Below are 27,684 nucleotides of genomic sequence, written 5' to 3'. Positions count from 1 at the left end.
TGGGTGTCAGATAAATTTAAAAAAGGCAAGTAGAACACCACATACATTAATGGAATAGTGGTCTCATTAGCAGTTTCATGAAATGAAAACACCATTAATTTTGCTCTTCAAATTTGTGCAACTGCTCAGACTGGCAGGTTACAACACCCACAGTTGAATTATGGTAGCAGATCATGCATATGCTCTTTGCCCATGGCACACATGAGAAAAAAAAATGATAAAATGTTTGTTTTCACTGAAATTATTTTCTTAGCTGCCAGATTTTACCATATGCTTACTAAGACCATGCTTGCTTGTTGTGGGTTAAAGAGACTCAGTTTACAAAGCGTCAGTTGTTGGGCAAGTGGTAAATTAATCCTGTATCCTGAGCCTCCTTGAAGATCATCACTTTTGGAGGTGATAGAGAGTCTTAATGGCAGCAGGTAGGACAGAGCCTTATTGTTTAGTGTGGCTTGGAAAAATAAATAGCCAGAAATATCTGACACCACTTTTTTTTTTTTTTTTTTTTTTTTTTTTTTTTTTTTTACATCCCCTAAGATTGAGTTCTTAGCTTTTTCCCCCTCTTTGTCTGCCTTTCTTTCTAATTCTATTCTGGTATTTCTCTTTTCTTTTTTTTTTTTTTTTTTTTTTCCATTCTAAACAAGATGTTACTCAGAATAGTATGTTACTGTGGTTGATGTAGTCCCACTAAATAAGGAATTTTTTTTAAATTTTTTTTTAAGCTATACTTTATTCTTTATTGCTTAACCAGTAAAGATTGGTAACAGTGTTAGTGCAGACTGATTTGAGGGTTGCTTTGAAAGAAACCTTTCAGGTTGCCAGGGAAGACCCCTGATAAACACAAGCTTTTGTTGGTTGGGAAGTCTCTCCTTTACCCCTAAACAGGCCCTTTGGAGCAAGAAAAATAATCAGTAATTCACTTTGGCAACAAATATTTGCTGATGGCCCCCTGCAGAACCTCATTCCTGCACCCAGGAAAGTACCCAGCTCTGTAAGGAATGACTGTTTCCCATGTGTAGTTCAAAAGGGTGTTTATTTTTTCAAACAGGTGTAGGACAGGATGGAGATAAATACGTAGAACAGCAATGATGTTTGCCTGTGTCAGTCCATTGGCTTGAAAGACCCCAACAGGTAGCTTGGAAGTGTAGCAGAAGCCATAGAGGAGATTCTTACGCAGAAATTCTGTTTAGAACTTAATGCTTGCTCCTGCTTGCTGGCAGTGTGCTTTCTTTTAAGATGAGTCTCAACCAGAGCTCTAGTTAAGCCCAGAACCTCCCTGTAGTACAGATTTCCTGCTATCCCAGGGGATGCCTGTTCTGCTGTGTTGTTTCTGATGACACTGCACGATAGCATAAATCTCTTGACTGCAAGATTTCTGGCCTTTTTGACTAACCTCTGGCAAAAAAGCTCAAGAAACATTTGACATCCTCTTCCTGAACTTTGACAGCTGCCTTCTAAATCGACAGTGTTCCTGCAAATTGTCCCAAACTGTTTGAACTGCATGCTCTCATCTTGCCTACCCCCAGACACTAGTTTTCCCGATTGTTCTTTGATTGACATTTAGAATGGGAGGCACGAATTTATGAGGTATCTTCACTAGCAAGAAGGGAGAGTCTTAAGCAAGGGGGGTAATAGGGCAAGTATCACCAGCTATCAAAGTCTGTGATGAACTTAGAATCATAGGGCTGACAAACAAAACCTGGCTTAGAGTTGCCATAATCAAGGAGACCATAGAATGTGGAGAAAGAGTTGGGTAGCACTGAAAATTTAGAGGAAAACCATGATGTGAAAGCTCTATTTAATGAGTTTTAATACCACTATAAATCATTTAACTCTCTATGAATGACTTTGAGCTCGTGTTTGATAGAGGTTGAATATCTAAATTGTAGTAAACATCCTGGAGAAATCATCTCCAGATAAAAAACAAAATACTTCCAAAACAATTCTGTTATTTTGGAAGAATGACCCTGCAGGCATTAGACTTAGCCTGATGTTTCATTTGTAGCTCATCCATAGTTTCTTTCTGAATCTTGTATTATTTCCTTCTGGAAGAAATTTAAAACTTGAAATTAAGTGTTGAAAATTACAAGTCAACCTCAAGCTCTACATTCCATATTCCATATGGAAGAACTTATAGAGAAGCAAACTGAGAAATTTTACTTCCCCCCCGCCCCGTTAACTGATCAGGAAGAAAATAGTTGGCTTCAGATTTGAAACAAAGGCTTTGCTGTAGATCTCATCTGCTTGCCAGAAGTCTGAAGTGCAGATGGAAAAGTGGATATTGAAGTTTTCCTGCCTTAATGTTCTTAAGATTCAGCATGCAAGATGTATTGCTGTATTAGATAATGTCTAATGGTGTTACAGTACCTGATTTAAAGATCTTGGCCATGTCTGTAAGGGGGAGTACATAATATAGACAAGAAATACATTCATTTTAATGCTGTCTGTACTTTCTGAAGATAAATTGAAGCATAGTGTTTTTCTTTATAGATTGTGCATAAAGTGGTATACATAATCCACTTATACAAATAATCTATCTTTAAAAGTTTTGAATGGCCACTACCAAGATTCTTGGCATATTTGGTCAACTTCTAGCTCTTGGTCAAGCCGTCATGTTATATCAGTAAAACCAAGTTTCAGTGGAATTTTAGTCGTTGTTTTACGTTAATTTGAATGTATGCAGTGATTGGAGGATTAGAGAGATTTCAGAATCAAGAAAAATATTAGACACCCGAGAACCAATTGCTACAAAACCTAGCCCTATTCTTACCCTATGTTGGGTGAACTAAAATTTTATCCCTGAAAGAATATTCACCTCAATAAAGTACTTGAGAGGAAAACTATTTCCTACCAAAAGAATTTCCAGTAGCAGAACTAAAAACTAACACACATGCGTGCACGTACACACAGACAATCCCAAGTCAATTTGAAAAGCCAAGATTTGACTGACTCTGTTGACTCAAGTAGCTCCAGAAGAAGTTGTTCAGTCTTAACTGATTCCTGAGCTGGGTCATGACATGTAATATAAGGACTGGAGCAAGTGATTAACAACAGATTGGGTAGGAATCTTCTAAATCATCTCTGCTGCTGGAAAAAAAATGTTCATGGAACTTTATTCTTAGTGTCTTGGGTTCTCAGTCTCCTCCTCTGCTAATCAGTATCAGATTTTGCCTCTGTTCCTCTTAAATAAAAATGTCACTGTCATCTCACTATCTAGCTTAGAAGCTATTCTGATTAACTTGTTATTATAGGTCTGTACTAAGAAATAGTTATAGTCTGTAGAACTGCAGGATACCATTGTCATGTTATTTGAGACTGTTAATGAAGAAAACCAAAATTGAGTGAAATGGCCAGTTATGGGGTAGATGAATTGTTTTTCATTTGTCAGCATCACTCCAAGGTTAGATGTGTCAACAAAGTGATGGCAATTTTCTGGAATAATGAAAACAAAACAGTGGCACTGATGTCCATAGTCAGTGGTTGTAAGTTTGATGAAGTAATAGGGGGTAGGATGCGTCGGTGTGCTTTCAGATTTAAGCAAGGAGGAGAGACAATTGATGCAACTGCTTCCATAAGACTAAGAGATAAAAGCCTCGCTAATTTGATAGATTTGAGAAATGGAGCTCATTAGATTAGATCACATAGTTACTGAAACAGCTCAATAAAATTAAACAAAGCACCTGTTAATTCTTATGACAGAAATTGATGGATTAACCATCTACTGCAGGTTAAATCTGGTGATACAGAACGGCTCTCGAACTCAATCTATTTCCCTTATACTGGGCATTCATTTTTATTCTATACTTGAAAAGGATAGCATTGCGATGACTGAACAGCTCTATACCTCACCTTTTGCCTCTTGCAAAGAATTGTTGAAATTGCCTTAGTCGTTTTTAAAATTCTTCTAACACAAAGGCAGCAGTGGGAATTACCCATTGTAATCTTTTCACATGGAATTTTTCCTGTTGCAGTCTTCTGGAGAGATTTATTGGTAAATCTTTAGTCCAGGTTTAGACTCGTATAATCCAGAAGCTCTTTGTGAAAAATATAAAAATAAAATTATGTATAAATGTTTTCATCCTAACCACAATGTTTCTAACTTCATTAGATGCTTAGAAATTGTTACCTCTATGTAGCTTGTTAGCAGCATCTCTAAATATCTCAAAACAGAAGATTTTAGAAATTCTTCACAGTTTTAACCTATTCAGGTCCAACCTCAGCAGTCAGAGAAGGAATAGTCTTTGGCCGCGTGCTGACTTTGCTTGCTTGCTGCTTTGAATTTGGTGAACTCAGTCCTGTTCCCACTGAGCAAATATTCGTATGACTTAGCACCTTTTTGAGTATCTGGTGTGCTGGTAAGGTGTAGGAGACTTGGGCTTTAGAGATGTTCTCTCCAGACAACTACAACTCAGGTAGCAATGCTGTACTTCACCGTCAGAGGTCTTTCATTATTCCACTTGGGAGGCATTCCCTACTGTAGTTTGAAGTGTTATTGTCCATAGTCTTAGATTTCTATGGCTAACTAGAAGATGGCCACAGAAGATCTTAGATGCACAAAGACCCAACAATAAATGAGCATAAATTTGCGTTAATATCACACTACTGGGTTTTTCTTTAAAGTCACTGAATTTTGTTTGAATGTTATTTTTAAGGAGTGGCCATATACAAGTCCATCTTATGGATGCCTTTTTCAGTACCTTTTTATAATTAATTCTAGTGTTTATTTTTCTTTTCCTTTTGTTCCAACAGAATAACAGGCTTAGGAAACATGCCTTTGAGTTGAAAATGAATGACCTCACATACTTTGTGCTGGCAGCTGAAAACGAACAGGATATGGATGACTGGATTTTCACTCTCAACAAAATCCTACAAATAAATCCAGAGGGAACCATTCAGGAAAGGAAAAGTGCAGATCTCACTGATCTGAAACTTGGTAAGAGTGAATAGTCTCTTGTGTTGTTGTTTTTGGGGTTTTTTTAATCAAATGCAAAAAATTGAACCTTCAGCGATCACTATTGAATCATTTTAACTGCCTGAGTCTGTAGTGGATTCTGCACCTATTGATTTCTGATGAAGCAGCACCAGTCTTTTGGCAGTCCCCGAACAATGTCAGCTAACTCCCCACAGATCATTTTCAAAAGGCTGTGGGGGAGGTAAAGCTGCTCCCCACAAAGTGAGCGGGAGCAATGTGGCTCTGCTTTGCATATACAGCCCTTCTTTAAATATAGTCCTCTCTGTCAATGATCTCACTAGTACTTTGTGTTTTACTGTCTTGGGAGTCTGAAGATTTTAAAGAGTTGTGTGCTGGAGACAGGTTAGATCGGTTCTTTTTCCAGTGTTTTGTTTTCTTTAAAAATCTGGAGCTAATAATTAAAAAAAAATCCTAGCTGTGGTATATTGCTCTTTCCCTGGAAGCTTATTGACTTTTCATTTCTTGCTTTTGTCAGTTTATGTATTAATATGCTTTCACTGTGGAAGAAAGAATTGGATGCTTTGTCATACTGCACTCTTCATGTGGCAGCAACTCATTCTTCCACATAATAAATCCATGTTCAGTTTGGATGAACCCCAGCTGAAATTCTAAGTCTGAAAACACTTGAAACCTTAATGTAGATTTGAACTGCTTGTGCTCTGAGCTGAATCAAACTTTGAATCCATGTGCATCTGAATCTTGGGGAAGTTCAGAACTAATTGAACGTTTTAGCCTGGTGTTTATAATCAATTTTGATTTTGGAGGGACAGGATACTCTTCATATAGCCAAAGGTGGTTTTATAATTTGGAGGCACAAGAGACTTGTACTTCAGAATCAGAGAAGTACTTTTGAAAATCCCACCCATAAGGGATATTAATGAAACAGGAAGAAATATGTGCATAAAAGGTCAAAGACATAAGGCTAACAGAAAACAGAAGTCTCTACTGGTAAAACCCCTGATAACAAGCAACAGGAATGTGCTGTGGAGTTAACTTGTCAAAAGGCATGATGCTTTCTTGGCAGAAGAGCCCTAAATGGCTGTAATGACTTATTTCACATTGGGCTGAATTACCTAGGTAAAGGAGAACGGTCTCTGGTGAGTGAAGTAAAGCAAAAGGGTTGCTGTATAGTGCTGTTCTCTTGATCCGTAGATTTGCAGCTCGTGGAGTCCAGACTGCATCCCTCCCCTTCCCAAAGAGCAGGTAAGGTCCTGCCTCCCTCAGTGAAGACCCCTTTTACTGGGAGTCCAAAATCTTTTGGCTGACATAAACCCTTGGTGCTGCCTCAGAAGAGGCTGAGAGAGCAAAGGAAGGTGTCTTTGTGGGCGTGAATATTTGTCATGGATGAATGTGTCAGGTGTTTCACTGACTAGAGTACGGCCTCTTGTTTGAAAGGTTAAATATGGACTAAGTTACAGTAAGCACCAGTGGGAGATGAGGTTGAGGAGGACAGAGGTTTATGTTAGTAGCTCTTCCATTTGTTAGCCTGATTATACTAAGGGAATAAAAAGAAATAGCATGAGGATAGATGATTTTTTTTTTTTTTTTGTTAAACCCAATGGTAATAGAAAGTATAATAAAAACATTTGCTTATTTTTTTTCTTCTTTTCAAGACCCCCCTGAAGTTTTGGTGAATTACGATTGCTCTCAAGAAGAGACTGATTCATCAGAGAATACCTTGCACCCAGACTTCGCAAAAGTAATGGATGTTATATTTACCTTTATGAGCTTAGTGGAAAGTACGACCTAGGTGAAAAATGCCTGCCAATAGATGATCATTAATATTGTGAAAGGTTTCAAAATATAGCACAGCCCATTGTGATTGTTAGAGCTGTGACAAATGACAGGAAGAATTTTATTTCTGAACAGCTGATGGCTTTGTTTAAATGAGAAAAGCTCTACTGGATGTAAAGAAAGTAGGTGTTCCCTAGAGTGATTTGATTTAGACCTGTGAAGTCAGTAAGGGTCTGGTCCCTGCAGTTATCTGTGAAATATTTACTGTTTTTAACTGCATTTCAGAAGAGTTGGCCCTTGGAGAACCAAGATTTCCTGAGTGACTTGCAAGGAAACGAGCTGTGAACTGCTCATTGCCTTCTGTAATTTTGTTGAAAGATGCATTAGTATCAGGGGAGGTGTTTTGTCCTCTGGATCTCATAAACTGCTTCATGTGGATGAGATAAGTGTAGATGGTGCTAAGAAGCTTTTGGTGAAAAGCTAGATTAGAAATATTTCACTGTTTTTTCTTAAATGAACGTATGATGTGTTTGTAATCTTCTGTCAGTGAGCTACTATAGATACTATCTATCTACACAGCCAAATGCTCTTTGAGGATGTTACTCCCACAGATTTGAAGTGAAAGCTGTATATGCTAATGAGGACAGAATTTGGTCTGCATTTGTAGTGTTGTATTCATGTATATGGAGGGGTCACCTAGAATTTAAAAACAAACAAAAAAAACGTCCAAAACAACCAGATAAAATGTAACTGTGAGTTTATGTATTAAGGACAGCAGTAGTATCTGATCACCTCATCTGTGGATGAATACTTTCTAATGGTTTAGTTAATTCAGATATCTCAAAGGTGCCCTAAAGATATCTCAAAGACCACTGGTGGCCTGCAAGGCTAAAATAGATGGTCTGCATGTGGTTGTGCGATGCTTGTATTGCCCTTTATATGGTTAATTCCTGCTCCCTCCCCCTTGCTCTATAGGCCTGGCCACAGCAGCAATCTGTGGCCTGTCCATAGTCCATGGCAGGTAAATCTCCTGATCCCATCTCTACCTAAACCAGGACACCAGGGACACAGCAGGACCTGCTTCTGCAAGTCAGCCCATGGGTGGGGTGTATTAGGAAGTGAACATGGAGCTCTTGGTCTTGCTGTGCTGCTGCTTCTTGTTACTTAATGTGTGTCAGCAATGTCATACTATGGTGAAAAACACAAAATGCTGCACGGGACCTGAATAAGAACATAGCCTGTAGCATGCAGCTAAGGATTGTACTCAGTCTGGGGTAAACCAGGGAAGTCGTGCACTCTGGTAGTAGTTCAGAAATTGAAAAATAAAGAAAAGTCAGGAAGACAAAGTGCAAAGAAAGGCTGAAGGAATTGAGAATGTTTAGACTGAGAAAAACATTTTCAAAGCTATCATGAGGGATCTGTAAGGGGAAGGGAATGTGTAGGGCATACTTCACATGTTTGATGAATGGGCTTAAATAGCGAGCAAAAAATGTTTAAAGTTAGACATAAGGATAAACTTTTAAAAGGCAGAGTAGGAAGGCACCAGGTGGCCTCAGGAAGCTGTTGAGTTGGTTTTGTCAGAGAGCTCGTTATTAACTTAGGCACGTGTCCATCGGAAATAAAACGGGTGTGACTGATCCTGCCTTGCGGCAGAAGGATGGATGGGGAGAGGACTCCCAGCCTTACCTTTGGGTGCTGCACTGCAATCTGTGTGTCTGCCCACCTGTAAGGCTGAGCTGCACTTTCCTGCTCCCCTTTCTGCCCTCCCCTTGACACAAGTGGTTTCCTGTGGGGCTGTTGGTTTGTTTGTTTTTTCCCTTGACTGGGGAATCCCTAAAGTGACTTTAGTGCAGTGATCTGCCATTCTGGCATCTTACACAATGGATTCTTTAGTAACATATATGAACTTGAATTACTCAACTGATCTATTTTGCGGTTCCTTAGAAGTATACCATGGCCTGAAAATCCCTGCTTCACAAGCATGTAACCTTCAAAGAGTGCTTGAAGGTGTTTTGGGATAACTACTGCAGAAATGAGAAGTGTTGTTACAAATGAAACATTGATCGTTCATTTAGAAGTCTAACAACTATGGATTTCTGTTCTTGTACAGAAAACTAATTTATTATCTGTCACCACAGTACATCACAGAAACAGAAGAAACAGTGAAAGCTTCTCGAAATACAGAGCGACTAAATCTTTTCTCTTTGGATCCTGATATAGCAGTAAGTGAACTTTTTTTTTCCTAAGTTCTTAGAAATTTTAAAACACAGATGGGCTGAGCTACCTGGGTTGGCTAAGCCACCAGAGTGGATTGGAGTTCAGCAAGCAACTGGGTATACCTGAGACTTCAGCTTTGAAGGGTGAGGGGAGCTATCTCTAGTTCATAGAGATTTCTGTGTAGACTCTACCCATATCTGATCACAGAATGGTTGGGGATGGAAGTGACCTCTGGAGGTCATCTAGTCTCATCTAGCTAAGCTTTGAATCATTAAAGCAAACTGAAAATATTACAGGAGCAGAACCTTCTCTTGGACTGGGAATGTTTTTATTGTTGTTCATACACTGAATTTGACTACAAAAACATGAATGGTTATAAAAAGCAGTGGGGAGGTACAGTTGGAGGTACAAAAGGCTATCTATGTGAAAAAAAGTTTAGGTGGAAGTGTAGGGAGTGCAGGCTGCTTTTCTTTTTATCTGCAACTTGCTCATCATTTAGTGTCAGAGCTCATGATTCAAATAATGTTATTCCTTGCACTGAATATACATTTGTTGGTGATTTAACTGGAAACTTTTTTTAGTTAAAAAGAACATAAGTAAAATCACGTTCAGAATATATTAAAACTTGAACCTGTTGTCAATCAACTGTAGTGCCATTATTAAAAATATTAAGTGAATTGAAATAGTGGTGTATAAGGGAGAGGAAAGGTCTGAAATCTAATCATAAAATGTGGTGTTATAGTCTGAAAATATGAGGCTGTTTAATCTATATGAGGAAATTAAAACCTAAAGTTTCAGAAGCAGTAAGTAAACAAGAAAAAAATCTCTTCTAAAATTACAGGAAACCTAACTTGGATCCCTAATTCTGCCTCTGACGTTATGTATGTCCTCAGGCAATCTTCTTGCTTTGCTTCCTAATCTATAAATTGGGAATAACACTCCTTTACTATGGTAAATGTGAAGATACCGGCAGTGACTTTTTAGAGGTGTTCAGGTGCTTCTGTGATTGTCAGGACCTTTAAAAGGCTTGCTTGCTTTTGGAATGCCATGCTTTTCTTATATGTAATGAATCGCCCAACTTATTTCAGTCATTGAATCCTCAGAAAAAGGAGTTTCCAGGGGCAAACTTGGTGATCAAGCCATTTGAAGAAAAGCCTGCAAAGAGGATCCTGATAACTTGCAAATCCCTCAGTTTGAATCTCCAGGCCTGCGTTACTGAAAATGAAAATGATCCTTCAACCAATGTAAGCTTTACTTATTTCCCAGTGATTTTTCTTTTTCTTTCTTTTTTCTCTCTTTCTGTGCACTTGTTGCTTTGCAAAGAGAAGGTAAAAAGAAAGCCTTATCATGCACACTTACTGCATTTGTCCTCCTCTGCCTATCCCTTTGGATTGAATAATGAAACCGATGAATTCTTTAACAAACATTTTGAAGCTGATTTAGATTGCAGACTTTTAGCTGCAGTTTGGTGGGGAATTCAAAATGATAAAATCCTTGAGGATTCTTAACAATTGCCATAAGAACAAGTTTAAACTGCTAAGAACTATGTAGGGAGGCAACTGAGTATCAGTTGCTGGTGAACTGGGTTTTGGTTTTTCAGAGACACCAGGAACCAAGCAGATTAAATTACAGAGGAGAAGGCAAAATAGAAAGGACTGGATGCTTCATCTAGTGGAAAAGCCCAGCTAAAAACAGGACAAACCAGAAAACTTTGCTTATTCTTACTTTAAGAAAAAAGGGGCAGGGAAAAGCAAGGTGTAGCTGTCAGTCTGTAGCTTGTAGTTAGTTCTCCTCTGAAGCAGGACAGTTTTGAGAAATTAGTGTCCTGGCAACTTAACTTTCATACATTACATATAAGGCATTGATTATTTTTTTGTTTTTTTTTTTTTTTTCATTTGAAGATGACCTCTACAGTGACTGCATATTCAGCATGATGTAATCAATACTTTTTTTTGGCAGACTGGAATAACTGTTTAAATGAAGTCATGATAACTGTACCAAGGGCATGCAATAATTCACTACAGAGGCTGAAAAAGCATAGAGTATTGTACCTGCCATGCATTGTTCCCTTTCTCCACATTTTTAAGATTCTGATTTCTGGACAGCTCAGAAAGTGCTATTCTTATTCTGAAACTGATTTATTTCATCAGAACTGCGGAGCCTCTTTGGAGGTTACTTACAGTCATAGGATTTAATTCCCCGACACTATGCAATAGAATAAGTGGGTACTGTCACAGCGGTTTGAATGCTCTTGGTTTCCTATTAAAATGGAACATGTGTTTCCCACAGAATAATACACCCACACATTTATGTTTGTACCAGTAAACATTTTTCATCTACTTACATTAGTCATCTTTGTACCACATTTCTGACGATCCCTGGGAAGCCCATCCTCACTCTTTTCTTTTATAATGACTCTGAGTCTACATTTTAAAAATCCTGTAACATGTTTCTCTGGTGCTCTATTCATTTGCTCTAATAATTACCCGTGACAAATACATTTGTTTTTTATTCTACGAGTTTCTAAGTTAGCTGTCAATTACTGTTCTGGCGCATTGTTAACAAACTACTTTTAAAAGCCCCTGAAACCACATGGTTGGAAACTAACTTTGGCAGGGCTGTGTGTGAGTGTGTGTTTTTAATGAATCTCATAATTTGTAAATAATATTTGTTTGCTTTCTTTTTTTCTAGCTGCAGGAACCTATTAAAAGATAAAGCTTACCCCCTTGCTCTCAGTGCTATATTATGTTTCTGGTGTTTTCTCCAGGTAGAGCCTTTCTTTGTGAGCGTGGCATTGTATGATGTCAGGGACGGCAGGAAGATCTCTGCTGATTTTCACGTGGATTTGAACCACACGCTTGTTAGACAGATGATTTCGGGTTCCTCATTTTCATTAGAAAATGGCACTGTTGAAAATATGGACTCAAATGAAATGGAAGAACCACAGATCAAGGGGTTCCCAGAAGAATGGCTGAAATACCCAAAACAGGTATTCTATGGGGGTGTCTTGCATGACTTAGTGACTCGTGTGACTTAGTTCAGTACTAGTATTCATTTTCATCTGAGAATTTAGCTGTACTACCGGTGGTTCTTGTTTTCAAGAATACTCTTTTTTGTGTATCAGTGGTACTTGTATACAGATGCTTGATTTTTGAGCTCCCCATGTAGACTTTAAACATGTTTACAATCAAAACTTTAAAAAAAGTTAGTGTCTCTTATTTAGAGAAACCACCCGTGTTTCCTGTGCTCTTTGGGTTCATTTTCTGACGTCTCCCAAACCAGCCAAACAAAATCGCAACTTAAAGCGACACCGAGATGCTGCATTCATCTCAAAGCACTTCCACATCCCTGCTGTTGATGTAAGCCTTACCCTGAAAGCCCGTACATTACCCTTCCTTCTCCCTGTCATTCCCCTAAGGTGGGACTGATTTATGCCAGCATTTAAGTACTGTCCAAGAGAGACAGGTTAGGTGATGCTAATGTAGTCATACTGCTTCTTGACTTGAGTCAGTCTGTTTGCTGCAGACTGCACGTGCTGCAAGGTGCTGCACGTGCACAAGCTTACTGCAGCACTAGCAAAAGGATTTTATTTTCCATCTGGCTGTATTAAATATGTAGGGATAATAATCCGCAGTAATCCTTTCTGAATTTGGTTTGTTACTGTTTCCATCAACAGAGAGCACTGGCAGTATTTCATTTCTGCAGTATTGCTATATACTTTTTAACTGTTCTCTTGTTTATCCACAGGCTCTTTTCTCAATAAGTAATCCACATTCTGAGATCGTATTAGTGGCAAAAATAGAAAAGGTGCTTACAGGAAACATTGCCAGCAGTGCTGAACCTTACATTAAGAATCCTGATTCTTTTAAGGTAATGTAAGAGGAACATCAGTTCTTTCTTTGTCAGCTTCAGCCTATTGGAAGCTGAAGACATTGCAAATTGTGCTCACACATCTCACCAGTGTGTGGTTGCTGAACAGGATGAGCTCACAGGAGGCCCATGCCTAAGAATGCAAATGTCCAAGCTCCATTGACTGATTGAATGAAGTCACATTTTGTCTGCAACATACAAATCCATCCATGGTGCATCCCTATGCCAGTTATGTCTTTACTCAAAGAGAATTTCACTCTGCTATCTTTCAGAAATTATGAGTTAGCGCAGTTCATATACAAGCAAAGTTGGGGTAGGAACCTGTTTCTCCCTGAGAGCAGGCACTGCATCTGCATTGGGTACATTACAGAAAACTGGAGTAATGACTGTAACTAATGCAGTTCTGACTGAAGGGATGGTGAAGGGTTTAATTCATCAGCAGCATCATATTCATCTGTGATGTCTTTGCTGTCCACCCAGAACCTTCTGTTATGGGCAGTATCAGGCTAAATTATTTTACGGACACTACAGTGTTTTCAGCAGAGGAGTACTTAGATGTGCTCTGTGCTGTGTTTCAGATATTGTAATGATAATAATGAAATAATTAATCTTTTCTTTTCTGTAGTGCGCACAGAAAGTGTTAAAATCCAATAAACAGTTCTGCAGCAAGCTGGGAAAATACCGTATGCCATTTGCTTGGTCAGTGAGGTATGTATTAATTCTTTTTATACTTTTATAAGCATCTTATAGCTTATTCTGCTCTTGGACTTGTATCCTTTTATTCTTTTCCACTTCTTTTGCCTGAAGCTAAGCAAAGCTTTCTGTGTGGTCCAGGACCCCAGAAGATCCTGTATTATTTCATTGCCCTATTTTTCACACAGCTGAACGTTGGTTACTTTCTCATTAAGTGTTACTGTGGTGGAATCTTTTCTTCAGGTGTGTAGTGAAGTTGCCAGGGAGTACCAAAGGTGGCTGATAGAATATCAATTTATTGTGACCTCCACCAGTGATTTGGTGCTAAAAGTTACCAAAGAGATTTCAAAGTCACAGTTCTCACAAAAATTTCCTACGAAGATAATTATGGTCTGAAATAGAATTACAATGGCCACCCGAAATACAGGTGCACAAGTTTGAAGCTCTGTTCTTGTTATGATACCTGTCAGGTTTTAGGAAAAATACAACCAAGGATTTGGAGGTTATGGTGCCCCTAAAACAGTGCCTTGGGGGTGATATTGAGGGATTATGCTTCAAGTACTCTTGTATTTTTAGTGGTTAGTAGGTGGCAGAGAGCTGTTACGTTCTTGTTTGACAGGTCAGTTGGGTTTTATTGCAGGTCAGTGCAGAGACAGTAATGGATTTCTGTTCTTCCTTTCTCTCCTCCTGGATAATTTCTTGCTGGCCTCATCCTCAAGACTGAGGCACCCCTGTGCCTCTTGATGCCCTTCTACCAAATTAACTTGCAAAATCAGATATGGCTTTCTTCTTTTTGTTCTCCCTTCAAGTTTCCATGTAATTGCTTTCTCTGTCCTCTTCATTTTTTCCTTCTCGTTCTGTAATTTCCTCAGATTACCGCTGCCCTGGGATGAGAGAGCTCCCTGACTGAGACCCTCCTGTGTGTCCCCATGACAGCTCTCCCTTCTTTCTGCCATGCATAGAGCAGGGAATATACAATTTTATATTCCCTATAAAAAGCAAAGCTGTTGATTGCCGAGTGAAAGTATTCCTTCTCCCCTGTGGCTTCTGTTCTGACTGTGGCAGGCCAGGTGGAGAGCTGCCTGAAGCTGTAGGGAGGCAGGAGGAGCGAGCGCTAGGTGAAAAAGTCACGTTGTGGCATGGCCCATGACCATGAGGGATAGCTGTGTGTTTCTGGTGTGGAGCACCAGAAATACACAACTTCCCCTGCCACATCTAGGGGGAAGCTTATGAATTTAGAATACGGTGCTTAGATGGCAAAGAAGAAAATGCACAGTAAGGTACGGCCATTTGAAGCGTTCATTTATTTTTTATTGACATACATTTTTGTCAATATCCAGTAGGAACAGGAGAAGTATGTGCATGGTCAAGAGAAAGATAATGTGTTCTGATCTGTCATTGCAAGCTCAAGGATACTCATTAATATTTATTATTTCTATGTAGCCAAAGGACCATTCATCAAAATTATATTGCTGGGTGTCTCTTGGGTTGACAGAGCTGCTTTTAGCGTGTAATGGACCGTACAATGGCAAGAGGTGCAGGCTTGGCGTCAGACTGACTTGCGGCTTTTTATTAACTCTGTCCTGCCTGCAGTCTGTGGCAGTACCATCAGTGATATGTCCTGCAGCTCAGTCATTGTTGTAGCTATCTTTAGGTAGCATGATGATTTTAACTAGTTCAGGGTCTGGCTAGTCACTCATGCATGTGGAGAAGGCTTCCACATCTTCAGCAAATCTTATCTCAGAGTGTTCCTTGCCAAAAAAAAAAAAGAAAATACAGAAATGTTTTCTTCTTATTTTGAAGGAAATGCATTTCCCTTTCATAGGATTCTCAAGTGGCAACCACTAGTTGCCTGTTGGTGAGAGGGAGTGGGCAGAAGCAGAGTTTGGGCTGTGCTGTACTGTACTGGTACGCAGGTGGATGTGCTGTGGCTGTACTGCTCAGGCGCCTTACGTAGTACTGTGCCTTGGCCAGGATTGTAGCCACAGGTCTGCGCTTGCTCTGCCTAAGAGAAGTCTGACAGACATGAATGGACTTTTACTTCTATCCCTTAAGGTGGATAGCACCTTAAATGCCCGTCAAGCTAGGGTGCACTGAGAACACTGTGCTTTTCAGAAAATTCTCCTCCTCTTTCAGTTCTATGTTATTTCAGATATTTTATCATTAAAATACCAGTTGGCAACTCCTTGGTCATCTCAGACATAGTATTACAACTGCATAAATTTATTTTGTAGTAACAGGCCACATTGATTTGGAGTAAGGAATAAAATCTTCATTAGATCAAGCTTGACAAATAAATAGTGCTCCACTAGATTTGAACCTGCATGTGAGGTTTTTTGAGTTCTAGCAACATGGTATGTGATAGCAGCAGCTTCCAGTCACCACAGCCACGTGAGCAGAAGCATTTTCTATAGATTAATTGCTCTACTTTATTACTACTCATCTAAGTGGAGGCAGCAGTTGCTGCTGCTGCACCTAACAGTGTGTCTTGGGTAAATGAACAGAGATTTTCTTTTTGGAATTGCATGTAGAATGGTTAATTAGCATGGGCTGGAAAGTGGCAAAGGACGAGAGCAATAGAGCTCTGTTTGAGAGGAGCTTGCTTATGTGATGCTCAGGACAGTGGATATGGGAATACCTGGGAGTCTGAGCCTTCCTCAGGCTGTTTCCTTGAGACTTCTTGTGATGGAAACCCTTGGCTCAAGTTCCATACTTCTTCAGTTTCAGAGGTGGCAATGACTTGTTACATTGGGTATTCTCTCTGAAATTGCAGGCTCCTTTTTCAATGTGCAGTCCACAGTCTTAGAAAATAAGATCGAAAAGACCTCTGCATCATACTGTATTTTTGCTTTCCCTAGGACAGGGTCAAATCATTCCTGAATATGTTTGTCTAACCAATATTTCTGTCTGTGATTTCCCAAATATAAATGGGAATATATGCTTGTGGTGTTAGCAAATACACGGTGAGTTCAACATTTTGCAGACTTACTGTGTGTGCATTACACAGATGGCCTGCACATGGGCAGAGGACATAGCTGGGGTTTGTGGACATCCCTCAGTTCCAGCAGGCAGTATTTTTGGATGGCGTCCTAATTCGGTGCTTCACTGCCCTTGCCATTAAAAAGCTTTCCTCCCATCTGTAGAATTAATTACAGAAAATATACTTGAGTGTGTTTATCAGCTCTTAAACTTTTTCATTATAAATCACATTATGAGAGAACATAGTTTAAAAATCATTGACCAAATACACCACGTGTATGAACTTGTTGGTATCAGTGATGTTGCACAAGGGATTTATTTAGTTCATTGGGTCATATTCTGCACTCATTTACATCTGTTTGTGTATTAACACTACTCAGGACTCTTTTTGGTAAAAGCAAAGTATAATTTGGCCCTATAAAATCTATTTCTATTTTCACAGCTTGAAAATAGAAGTTTCCACAGGAGGCTATTGCACTACAGGGGAAAAAATGGTTTGGCTATGATAAATAGCAAAACCCTGGGTTTGGAAATGCATTTTCCAGTTATTTCATTCTGGCATTAACCACACTCCTGTTTTTGTGGGGAAATTTTCCCCCCCTTAAAGCAGTTACAGATGGCCACAGTGTGATTTTTATGTATACATTCAGTGAGCCAAAATCTTGACAGTTGAGTATTGTGCATGTGACTGAAACTCTTAATTAGCTTATGTGGCATGCAGTTTGTTAGCATCGTTCAAAAGCATGACTCAGGGTTCTTCCCTGATTTCTTGCTGGCATTGCTGGGATCTGGTGTCTGTATGCTCTCGCAGGTATAATTACGGTATGTGTTAGAATTACAGTGTGTCAAATCCATCTTCCATTCTCATATTCCTGCCAGAACTGCCAAAGTTTGCAAATATGTGCCTGAGCTACATATTGTAGATGTGGGGAAACTTCACTCTCAGAAATTAGTCTTTACACTCTGCTATGCCTTCAAACCTTCTCCACCCTCATAAACTTCACGTTTTAGAGCCTTATATTTGAAGCCTCCAGCGGCTTGTGCAGCTGCTGGTTCGGTTCTCAGCTGGTGTAGGTTGATGTAGCTCGTTTACAGTAGCTGCAGATCTCACAATGAGTCTCTAACCCTGGAGGTGAGCAATTTTTCCACAAATCAGGAGCCACTACTCCTGATATTAAATTACAATATTAAATTACAAACATTGCGCAGGATTTCCGTGCTTAAAGAATTTTTATGATTGTGGACTATCAGCTGACAATATCAGAACAGTAGAACCATAGAAACACTTTACTGAGATGATGTTTCAGTTTCTTTAGTGAAATCTGTTCGTTTGTTTTCCCCTAAATTAACACCTCAGCGCTCAGCACCGCTGACCCAGAGCGAGCTACTTCCAGCACAGACCTGGTTCTTTTTCCTTTGGCACTATGAACACCCCCAACCCTGCCTTGCTAAGTGCCCCTGCACCCTGCTGTGCCGAGCAGTGGTTTGCTCGGTGTCAGAGCCTGCACTGGAATTAGTTAATAAGCTCCAGCAGAGCCTGGGTTTGCTCAGCATCACATTGCAAAGCCCAGTGGCACAGTGGAAATCACTCACTGAATGTTTCAGTCCTCTCTGTTAGTCTGGAGAAGGAAGCAGTGCTGAGTCCAAGAAATATCATAGTGACACTAATACAGCAATAATTATTAAATCTTATCTTTTCTTCTTTCTGTTTTTTTGTCTGACAGCAGTTTAATAGGATTTGTAAAGTAAGTAGTGGGTGCCAAAAATTAGGTCTGGTTTCTCCCTAATAACTGAAGATATTTGACATGGCGTGTTGGTGTGGGCCTTATTTCCTCTAACTGCTGGAGGCAAAAATCTGATAGAAGAGGGTTGATTATTCTCTACAGTTACAAAGAAATGAAATAGTAGTGCTTCTCTCAGTTAATTAAGTTAAGCCACGGTGCATTTATACTTATCCTTGGGATCCTCTTCCAAAGGTTTACTCCATTATTTTGCATCTGGCAACAATTTGTGCTGGCATCAATTCTTCTTCTCACTGGCAGCGGAACAGAGAAGTAAATTAAGGAAGCAAGATTGGCCAAATGATTCACAGAACAGCACTTAGTGTCAAGAACATTTTACTTTTGTTAAGCAATGTTTTTGCATACTACAGTTGAATCCAAGGTTCATTAATTTGGATAGCTGTTATGTTATCCAGTCCAACCAGCGTGTGTGACCCTTGGGGCTATACAAAGGGTACTGGAATGTCTTAATTAAATCCTGCAAGTGTCAATGAGCAGAAGTGGAAATATCTAGGAATGTTTCCCTGTGTGCACAACAGCTGATACTTATTGTTCCCAGTTATAGATGGATACCCTTTTTTACCATTTCATTTGACACTTTGTAGCTGGTTCACCAAAAATGTAGTGATACTCCACAAACTTGTTTTGTGAAGGAAAGCTAAGCCCCAGTGAGTTGGTCTCATGCTCCTGGAGGACACAGAACAGATTTAGTGCACAGGAAGATTCAATAGAGGTGTCTAAGCTGGTTCTGCAAAAGCTTACATTTCTTTACGTGGTGAGATGTGGCAGTTGGGATTTGATATCTCGCCGTGATTTCTGTTATTTAAAATTATCATGATTTTCATTGGATAATAACTTCTTGGACGAAACCAGCTGTTGATGTAATGAATTCTTCAAAATGCTTCCTTGAAATAAAGAGTCGGTCTCTTTGTTGAAGTGAGCAGTCAGGTCCTTGATATGTGAGCAAGACTGTAAAGTCCCAGCAGGCTCAGGGCTCGTGGCTCTCAGCTGGGGTGGCCTCTCTGGGGCTGGCCCCAGAGCTTGCAGAGAGGCTGGAGAAGGCAGCCTTGCAGCCAGGGCGATGGAGGGGTGGGTGGGAGCAGAGAGCTGGCTCCGGTGAGGTGCTGTACACTTCCAGCTTTCTCAAGTGAGACATAGCTACAGAAGAGGAGGGGGGAAATGGTGGATGCTGAACTAGATGGTGATCTGTTCTAGCATTGAACCCCAGCAGCTCTGAACTGTGAGCAGTCACACCGCACCTGAGGTCAGCGGGGACTGTCTGCCTCGTGTAAGATTAAACAAGGTCTTAAGTCTTTGCAGGACCGCACATGCAAGTAAACTGAAATTGCCTGTGCTCCTGCAAATGTACGGCTCAGAAGAGCTTTCCGGTGTGAAGTTCTGCGGGGAGTCCTTGAATTTGTCTAAGAATTCATATCATAACTTTGTTAAAAGATTACATGACAATTTCAAATGTTCAAATATATGTTTGGGTGAGTGTTTATAAACATGTCATTTTTCTTTCTTTATAGACCAGTGTTTAAAGATAATCAGGGAAATGTTGACAGAGACTCCCGATTCTCACCTTTGTTCAGGCAAGAAAGTAATAAGATTTCTATGGAAGATTTGATTAAACTAATAGCAGAATATAGAAGGTAAGGAACAGTTTTTAATTTGGTTTGAGAAGGATTGAAAGCTTTATAAAGCTGCGCGGAATAATTTTCACAGGTTTTTTTCTTCATTTAACACAGCGTGCTGAAGTGGCCATATTAAATTAGTGTTTTTCACATTAGCCTATTGCCTGCCAAAGAGTGATTTAGGTTGGACTTTCCAGGAAGACTGAAATGGCATTTGGCATATTAATAAATGTTATTATAACCTAAAGATAGCAAGTCCTTAAATTAGCTTCTATCAAGGAAGATGTACGTGAAGTAACCAACAAGAGAACATTATCTCAGGGGAAAAAAAGAATTAAAAAAAGAGAGAAAGAAAAAATGAAAAAGCATTCTTTAGTGGTTTCCCTATGTGTTGCTTTTGTTTGTTTGAGTCTCCATGACAAACTGCAGAGTGGACATTGGAAGGAAAAAGCTTCTCCAAATGTCTGACAATGTGTAAATTAGTGAATAGCGGATTGGCTGGATAGTCTCCCACACAGGTGTAAATCAGGTTAATTCTAGAGCAGAGTCTTTGTTTATGCTGGATAAGTGACATGAGAATTGAAGCATGAATTTCTTCCTGTCCCTTCTACTCTAAATGTGCCTAGAAACGAATTAGTCTCATTAACTTCTCCTGCTCCATTTATATAAAATCAGATCATAGAGAGATTGAATGTCAACCATAGGTATTGGATCGGGCCCTTAATCTCTTGTGCCATCTTACTGTTACTGGGCAGGAAACTTTACTGAAATTCTTACTACTGTAATAAGAGTTGCCACTGCTGGGTTTGTCTGTCTAAAGCTTCTCCTAGATAAAAGGAATTTAGCATCACAGTTTCAGCACTTCTCAAATTGCTTGGGCACGAGGAATATATCTTGGTCCCTTTTCAGCATGGCACTTGCAGAAGCCATAATGCTGTGAACTCCTCTCATCTCAGTGGTCATTGAATTCCCTTTAGAGAACATTTGATTCAGATTTTAGAATGAAAAAGTGAGTAAGCCAATTCTCATAAGGTTTGGTTCATCAGTTTCTTCTTCTTTTACAAAATATGCTATAATATTGCCTGCAAAGAGAAGGCAGGAAAAAAGGCCAAGAAAGGAAAAAAAAGAAAAACAAAAAACCTCCCACAAACCATGTTTCCTTATTGCTGTTGAATTTGATGTGAGTTTGATAGCCAAAAGGTTTATATATAGGTGTTTAATATATATTTATATCTTCAATCAGGGTCTGTTTTTCATTTTAGATTAATTCCTATGATGGGTCTCATCTCCCTTGTTCTAATTTTCTAAAATGTTTTCATTTCTGTCATTGCAGAGCAGAGAAGATTAGCAAAATACAGACTATACCTGGCTGCTTGGAGATTTCAGTTGATTGTGTTCCTTTGGAACATCCAAGTATGATTTTACTTTCTAATTATTATAATTAAATAGGATATTGTCGTAGGCTTTCCAGCCATAATTTCTGCCTTGAGACAGTGTCACTTCTGCCTGGTAGAAGTGTCACTTGTATAAAAAAGGTATGCAGGGGAGTGTCCTTGATCTGTTTTCATTTAATTACACTATTCTTTGTTTCGTCCTGTACCTGGCCAGATATACCCCAGCAACACAGAACACAACATGCTGAATCCACTTGTGATGAAAGTCCGAGGACCGCTTTTTGGTCTCTAAGGGATTAGGCCAAAGAGCTGAGTGAACTTCTGTAGCTTGAGGTTAATAGCCTCGCGCTGTTGATGGGCTGTGATGCTCATATCCTCGTGTGTGGGACATGCAGCAGATTTCAAGAATGCAGACTAGATGGAGGACTTCATTGGGAGGCCACTCTGGCATCAGTGCAGCAACTGCTAAGATAGATGCTTCTAACTGGATCCTTTTATCTCTTTTTAAATTTTCTGTTTCGAGGGCCACGTTTCTGTGACCCACTGTTGCAAAAAGCTCAGGACCATTGAATTCCTCCAAAGTCTATCATCGCACATCTTTATACCGTCTTCATGTGGTATTAGATAAACAAAATAGTTTCACTAATATTTCTAAAGGAATTTTTATTTTTGAAATTAAAAGAAACTGCTCAGAGTAGGCAAAAATGGTCCAAAGCCGCTTGGGCCTTGTACTGTTCCCTGACTCGGTGTGCACTGTGGCCAAGTGAAAGTCTGGCTTAAAGGGTAAGTGCTAGTAAAGTGCCCAGTTCCTGTGGAAAGTCATTGAAAATTCCCTTACGCTAAAGAGTAACAGCGTAAATATTTCTTTGGTATGGGGAAAGTTTGTCTTACTCTGAATAAGGCTGTGAAATAATTTAAAAACTGTACCAGAAAACTTCCATGCTGTAGGATTCGTTAAAATCTCCATGAAAACTCTTCTGGACTTGAGCCAGCTCTGAAGGAAGCCTTGTAATAGCAGTAACCAGTTCTGTTATAACACCTCCTTCCCACCCAAAATAAGTCATGCTAGGGTAGTGCTAAAATCTTTTATTGCCAGGAAAAGCCACTGAAAAGGAAGTTGGCCAAAGATCTTGTCAAGACTTTGCCAGTACGACTGTGTCTCTAGGGACCATCACTGCCCTGCTTCACATTAGCATCACTTTGCATTAGACAACAGAAGTAGATCTTTGTTTTTATAAGACTGTGTTTACTATAGCTACAACAAGAGCTGGAGCCGGTGGTGTATCAGGGGATGTTGTCTGACAGTGTTTAACCTCAAACAAATCTGCCTTGTCTGCTGCACGGGGGGAAGCCAAACTCGTGTAGCTCTAGCAAAGGGGAAGAGAGAAAAAGCTTCCTGAAGCTCCCACCTCTGCTGCCTGGTCCCTGCTGGAAGGTCAGGGCCCCGAAGCTGGCAACAGGGCAGCAGGTACTGGTGCTTTCACTGCTAAAATACCCATTAAAACCCCAAACTGTGAGGCTTCCTTCTTGTGAAGGACAGTCACAGAGAGTAGCTCGTAGCCAAGAGCCTTGCGGCTGGCAGCAGACTGGGCTGTTGCCTCCGTGTGCGTGCCTGTGCAATGGAAGTGAGGCGCAGAGAGACCAGACCTTCGCTACTGGCTCAGGAGCCTCCATTTTCCACCTGACTTCTTTGTGTTATTACTGCCTCTTCTCACACTCTACAGGCTATTGCTGCTCTCCTATCTGAGCTATTGGTACTTAAAAATTTATTACTTCCCTTTTTGTGTTCAGTTCAACACTATTTCTATTTCCCTGTGGATTTTCGACGGGCTGCTGGAGGCTACAGTGTGCGCAGAGAGGCCTTAGCACTGCATTCTAATCCTTGGGTTGGCCCCCGGATTTCTCTAATGAAAATCAAGGTTAATGATGTTCAAAAATCAGAATGCTTATAAACAAGGTTTGAGGGGCAGCTGGCCAAATTACAAGACATAACACATCCTCATATTTTAAGATGGGTTGCCTGACATTTGCTGACAGGAAGCTGCCCGTCTTAGCTTTGTAGGCCAAGAGCAGTGAGCAGGGTCTCCCAAGTACTGGGAATGCTAGCAGTGGAAGAGCAAAGCTTCAAAAGTTTGTATATGACCCTGAATATCATCACTGACCAACAGAAGAATTTGCTTGACCGTCTACAGGGAACTATACCTGGTGCTGGGGAGAATAAACCTCAAGGCTTCTCTACAGCAAACAGTGGTCGCTTCTAGCTGACAAATGCAAGTGATTTAATTTAGTTGTTCCCTTTTGTTGCTGCTCATTTTGATTGGGAAAGACAAAAGTTTTCACATATGGATCTTTCCAGCTTAATTCAGGAGCTATGTCTGTTGGCTGGGTGTACAAGTCAAACAGGTGCATTAGTATTTTGGTGGGCAGCAGGCTGGAAAGAAAGTCTATTTGAAAGAAAGCAAAGAGAAACCACCTTGCTATAGCTGCTCCCACCTCCTGCCTGGGTGCAGAGGATCTGCACTGTCCTGGAACTGGCAATCTTCTCTTGTGCTAGTTTAGAAGGAAGTAACATTGGGCATAGTGTATGCGAGGGATCACCAGCTTCTTTCGGCTTCCTCACCACAAATTGGTAGGCTTTTCCTGTGGGTTACTGTGGGGTTTGAAGAATGAATTTGTAGGCAGGACCTTCAAATTGCTTTTCCCTGAAATAGCTCAGGACATCCCTAAGTTGGTGGCCCTTCTCAGCTGCTTTTGTGCAAACAGCCCTTGAGTTCTCCATGCTGAAGTTAAATGTCTCACTGACTTAATGGCGCAGGCAGACAGAGTATACTCTATCTGTTTTTACTCTCTCCCTGTCTGGGTGACAGAGTGCTTATTTTCATCTTCCATTTCTTGATCTGATTTCAGTTATCCCAATTGCATCATGTATTTAATCTAGTTCTGCACTACTTGTTTCTTCATTTCATTTACTATGTTATTAGATAATAGAAAAACTTAAATGAGATATGGAGCTGTAAAATTAATTAGAAACAGCATCACTTCAGTATATTCTGTTGAAGCTGTCCATATACCAATGGTGCTGTTGTGCCATCAAATGCCGTCAAATACTGTGTGTGTCAAAAGAGGCTTTCAGTGCTGTACTGTTTAACTCAAGTGAGATAAAGCATTTAAGGATAATACATTGTAATTGTTCTAAGGTAAAATGAATGCAATTTAATGCAGGGTTTTACTTGTTCCATCTCAATAGTACTTATTCTTAGTAGCAAGACTGTAAAAACAAACATAATACGTGATGGTTTTCTTTTCTGTTCTTTTGAAGACTGTGTAACTTCGTCTTTTATTCCAATCAAGCCATTTAATGACATAAAGGAGCATCAACCTACTGTGGAAATTGAGGAGTTTGTACAGGAATCAACAAAATATTCTCGACCTTACAGAGTATACAAGAACCAAATATACATATATCCAAAACACCTCAAATATGACAGCCAAAAATACTTCAACAAGGTACAGTATGTGACCAGTTCAGGCCAACATTGTGTCGTAGTGTACTGCATGAGCTCTCATGAAATGAAGGGTACTCGTCATAAAGGAGGGGAAAACGGTGATGCGAGTCACCGCCTTGGCTTTTGATCTTTTTCAGTTTTTGCAATCATAAAACATTGGTGCAATTTTAATGAAATGAATCTATGGATTAAAATTAAGTTGTATCAGTGAATCAAAGAGAGATAATATGGTAACAGCTTTTTCACAATTTTCAGAAGGGCTGTATTTTAATGAAATTATGTGTGCAGATAAAATTAATCTGGATAATAATTGTAGTCCTTAAATGAAACTTGAGTACTACTTGTGTTTCCATGATGATTGAAAATTAATTAAGGACAAGACACAGGTAAGTGCTGGTCACTTTACACAGTCAATTTGAGGTCTGGTTTACATTTTACCAGTTCTTGGAAATATTATTTCTAGTGACAGCACTTTGACTTAAAGGCATTTTAAATGTTGATACACCATCTGCATGTTTCTCCTAAAGTTTTGAAAAGAGCTCATTTGAGTCCTTACAGTTTGCCTGTGTTTTTAAGGGTACCCCATTTCTGATCTAGGCTTTAATACATTCGTGTCTTTTCAGGCACGGAATATAACAGCGTGCATTGAATTTAAAAGCTCTGATGAAGAAGGAGCGAAGCCACTAAAGGTGAGCCCCAACAAGAGTATATTCAGAGAACAATGTTTCTGAGGTCATTAAAGATTGAATGTTGTCATGCATCCTTCTACACAGGTACTGTGGTTCTGTTTGATCCCAGCTGGTCATACTGATTCCAGCTCACAGTGCCATTTTGCACTGCCAGCATTCTGACTGGTGGAGGGGAAAGAAGACAATATTAGAAAACTTCACCATTTTTTACAGTGCAACTTGCTTATTCTAAACTTTACCATTTACCCTACATTTCTTGCTGAGCTCAGGACACTTGATTGAAAAGAGAGGCACAAAATTAGAAGAATCTTAGACTTAATTCTTAACTTTGCTATTGACCAAGGGCAATTGCATGGTATTGTTGTACTGTGGTTTCCCCACCATTAAATAAAGTTGCTGTCACCCAGTAATCAAGAGCCTCCAGACTGGTCTCTGCCAGCAAGGAGATTGTTAACTGGAGTAGCTTTTGTAACATTGAAAAAGGCATTGTATTGTGTATGGAACTGCATAAAAGTGAAGTAGCTTTTGTAAAGCTTTTTGCAGAAAGACCTGAAATTGATAACAGCAAGGAAGTCTAAGGAGTCTGCAATGCTTAGTAGAGTGCAGGGTGATTTTCACAGAATCAATGGACTTTTACTGGAAGTGTGTATAAAAAAATTGCAGGTTTGAGCACTTAAATATTTCTTTTAATATTTGATCAAAGTAATTACCAATCTTTCATGATACTGTTTTCAATGTACATACATATTAGATATACCAAGACTAATATCATCAGCAGAATTTCACAATGTAATTAAAGCATGTTACTTTTATCAGTGTATTTATGGGAAGCCAGGTGGACCATTATTTACAACGGCAGCCTACACCGCTGTGCTGCATCATTCCCAGAATCCTGATTTCTATGATGAGGTCAGTCTGCTCTTTCTTTCGTTAAATGTCTGCCAATCCCACATCTTTGCCACTGAGACAGAAGTATTCTTTACAGATATTTTTCTGTTACAATTGCTTATGTATCTGGATGGGCCTGTGTTATGTAGATTTATATAGTCTCACATTTTGGTTTTTTTTCTTTAAATCAACTCAGCAAAATCTTTTTGTAAGATATGCTGAGTACAGTTAAGATGCTGTAGAATTAATTAGGAACAGTAACTCTCTAAAATGCATGTCTGGATTACATTAAGGGTCTAGCTGCATCTCTGAATTTAATGGAAGCAGTAAATATTATAATGAAGGGTGGAGCCAAATGTCAGAACAAATCCCTCTCTGAGATATAAGATCTACATTGGGGCATTTTTATTGATCCAGTGGTCTAAACAGAATGTATAGGGGCTGCAGCAAGACACTTAGCTGGTGCTTTTGAGGATGCAGCTATAGAATAAAGTTCATACATTGGCCTCTGCCCAATGTTAGTCACACATGCATCTTTACCTTTCACCAAGTATTGACTCCCAGGCTTTCTGCAGGTGAACTTAATTTCACCCTTTGAGTGACTAGTGTGTGTGATAGCCTGTGAATGTCGCGTGTCTGTTCTGGATTTTCCACTGCTGCTTTATGTGTAGTGATAAGGCTGGCAAACAGCATTAGGACATAGCCAGCATTTTCCAAACTGTTGGCTTGATCTTGGAAAAACTGTCTTTTTCAATTAAAATTTACTGTGATAAAATGTCAGGGGCAAGTCCAGCAGATAACGTACAACCACATGCGAAGTATCAATTTTAAGATTCTTGTTTAGGAACTGAGGTGGAACTTAAAGCATTGCATCTTCAGCGATCTTAAACCCCCTGCTACTCCTTTGCAAGCAGTGTCTTGGGTTTTAACACGTCTTCCACGTGATGCTAGTGAGCCATCTGGTTTGGGCAGATTACTTTAAACTTGAACAAGGATCTGAACTCAGATCTTAATAGCTGATTTGGCTGGAAGACGTGTGCACCTGTCCTAAATGTTCATAGTACAGCAAGTGCAGTCTTTAAAAGAATGTAGTATGTTATCAAGAAAGTTGTCTTAATCTCCATGTCTGAATGCCCATTTCGTATCTATGTTTATAGTATTAGATTCTTACCCATAAGCTGATTTAACACTGGAAGCATTTACCAGCAATTTCTAAACCTTACTTTAAGCATAGGATTAGCTTGGATAAACTTTATCACAGCTCACAAGGGTGAGGGGTCTTTTTTATTAGTTCCTATGGTAACATGTTCTCATTACTTTGTATTTT

At 39.6% G+C, this 27,684-nt stretch overlaps 1 protein-coding gene across 10 annotated transcripts in view; it reads left to right on the top strand.

Annotated features, from left to right (window-relative positions):
- The window catches only part of DOCK10 (dedicator of cytokinesis 10), a 162,986-nt gene that overhangs the window by 85,695 nt on the left and 49,607 nt on the right, over positions 1-27,684 (top strand). For 8 of the 10 annotated variants that reach the window (XM_054835264.1, XM_054835265.1, XM_054835269.1 and 5 more), the window contains exons 8-19: positions 4,750-4,933; positions 6,586-6,671; positions 8,845-8,928; positions 10,012-10,167; positions 11,691-11,912; positions 12,671-12,793; positions 13,419-13,501; positions 19,776-19,898; positions 21,214-21,293; positions 24,594-24,781; positions 25,404-25,469; positions 26,286-26,378. In XM_054835264.1, coding sequence (XP_054691239.1) covers positions 4,750-4,933; positions 6,586-6,671; positions 8,845-8,928; positions 10,012-10,167; positions 11,691-11,912; positions 12,671-12,793; positions 13,419-13,501; positions 19,776-19,898; positions 21,214-21,293; positions 24,594-24,781; positions 25,404-25,469; positions 26,286-26,378 — 1,488 coding nt within the window. The remainder of the gene's footprint in view (positions 1-4,749; positions 4,934-6,585; positions 6,672-8,844; positions 8,929-10,011; positions 10,168-11,690; positions 11,913-12,670; positions 12,794-13,418; positions 13,502-19,775; positions 19,899-21,213; positions 21,294-24,593; positions 24,782-25,403; positions 25,470-26,285; positions 26,379-27,684) is intronic. The other 2 variants (XM_054835266.1, XM_054835259.1) reach the window with 1 other exon arrangement.

Source organism: Grus americana, chromosome 9, assembly GCF_028858705.1.
Source record: "Grus americana isolate bGruAme1 chromosome 9, bGruAme1.mat, whole genome shotgun sequence".
Lineage (NCBI taxonomy): Eukaryota > Metazoa > Chordata > Aves > Gruiformes > Gruidae > Grus > Grus americana.
Note: the sequence above shows the minus strand (reverse complement) of the source record. Positions and strands in the feature narration are given on the sequence as shown.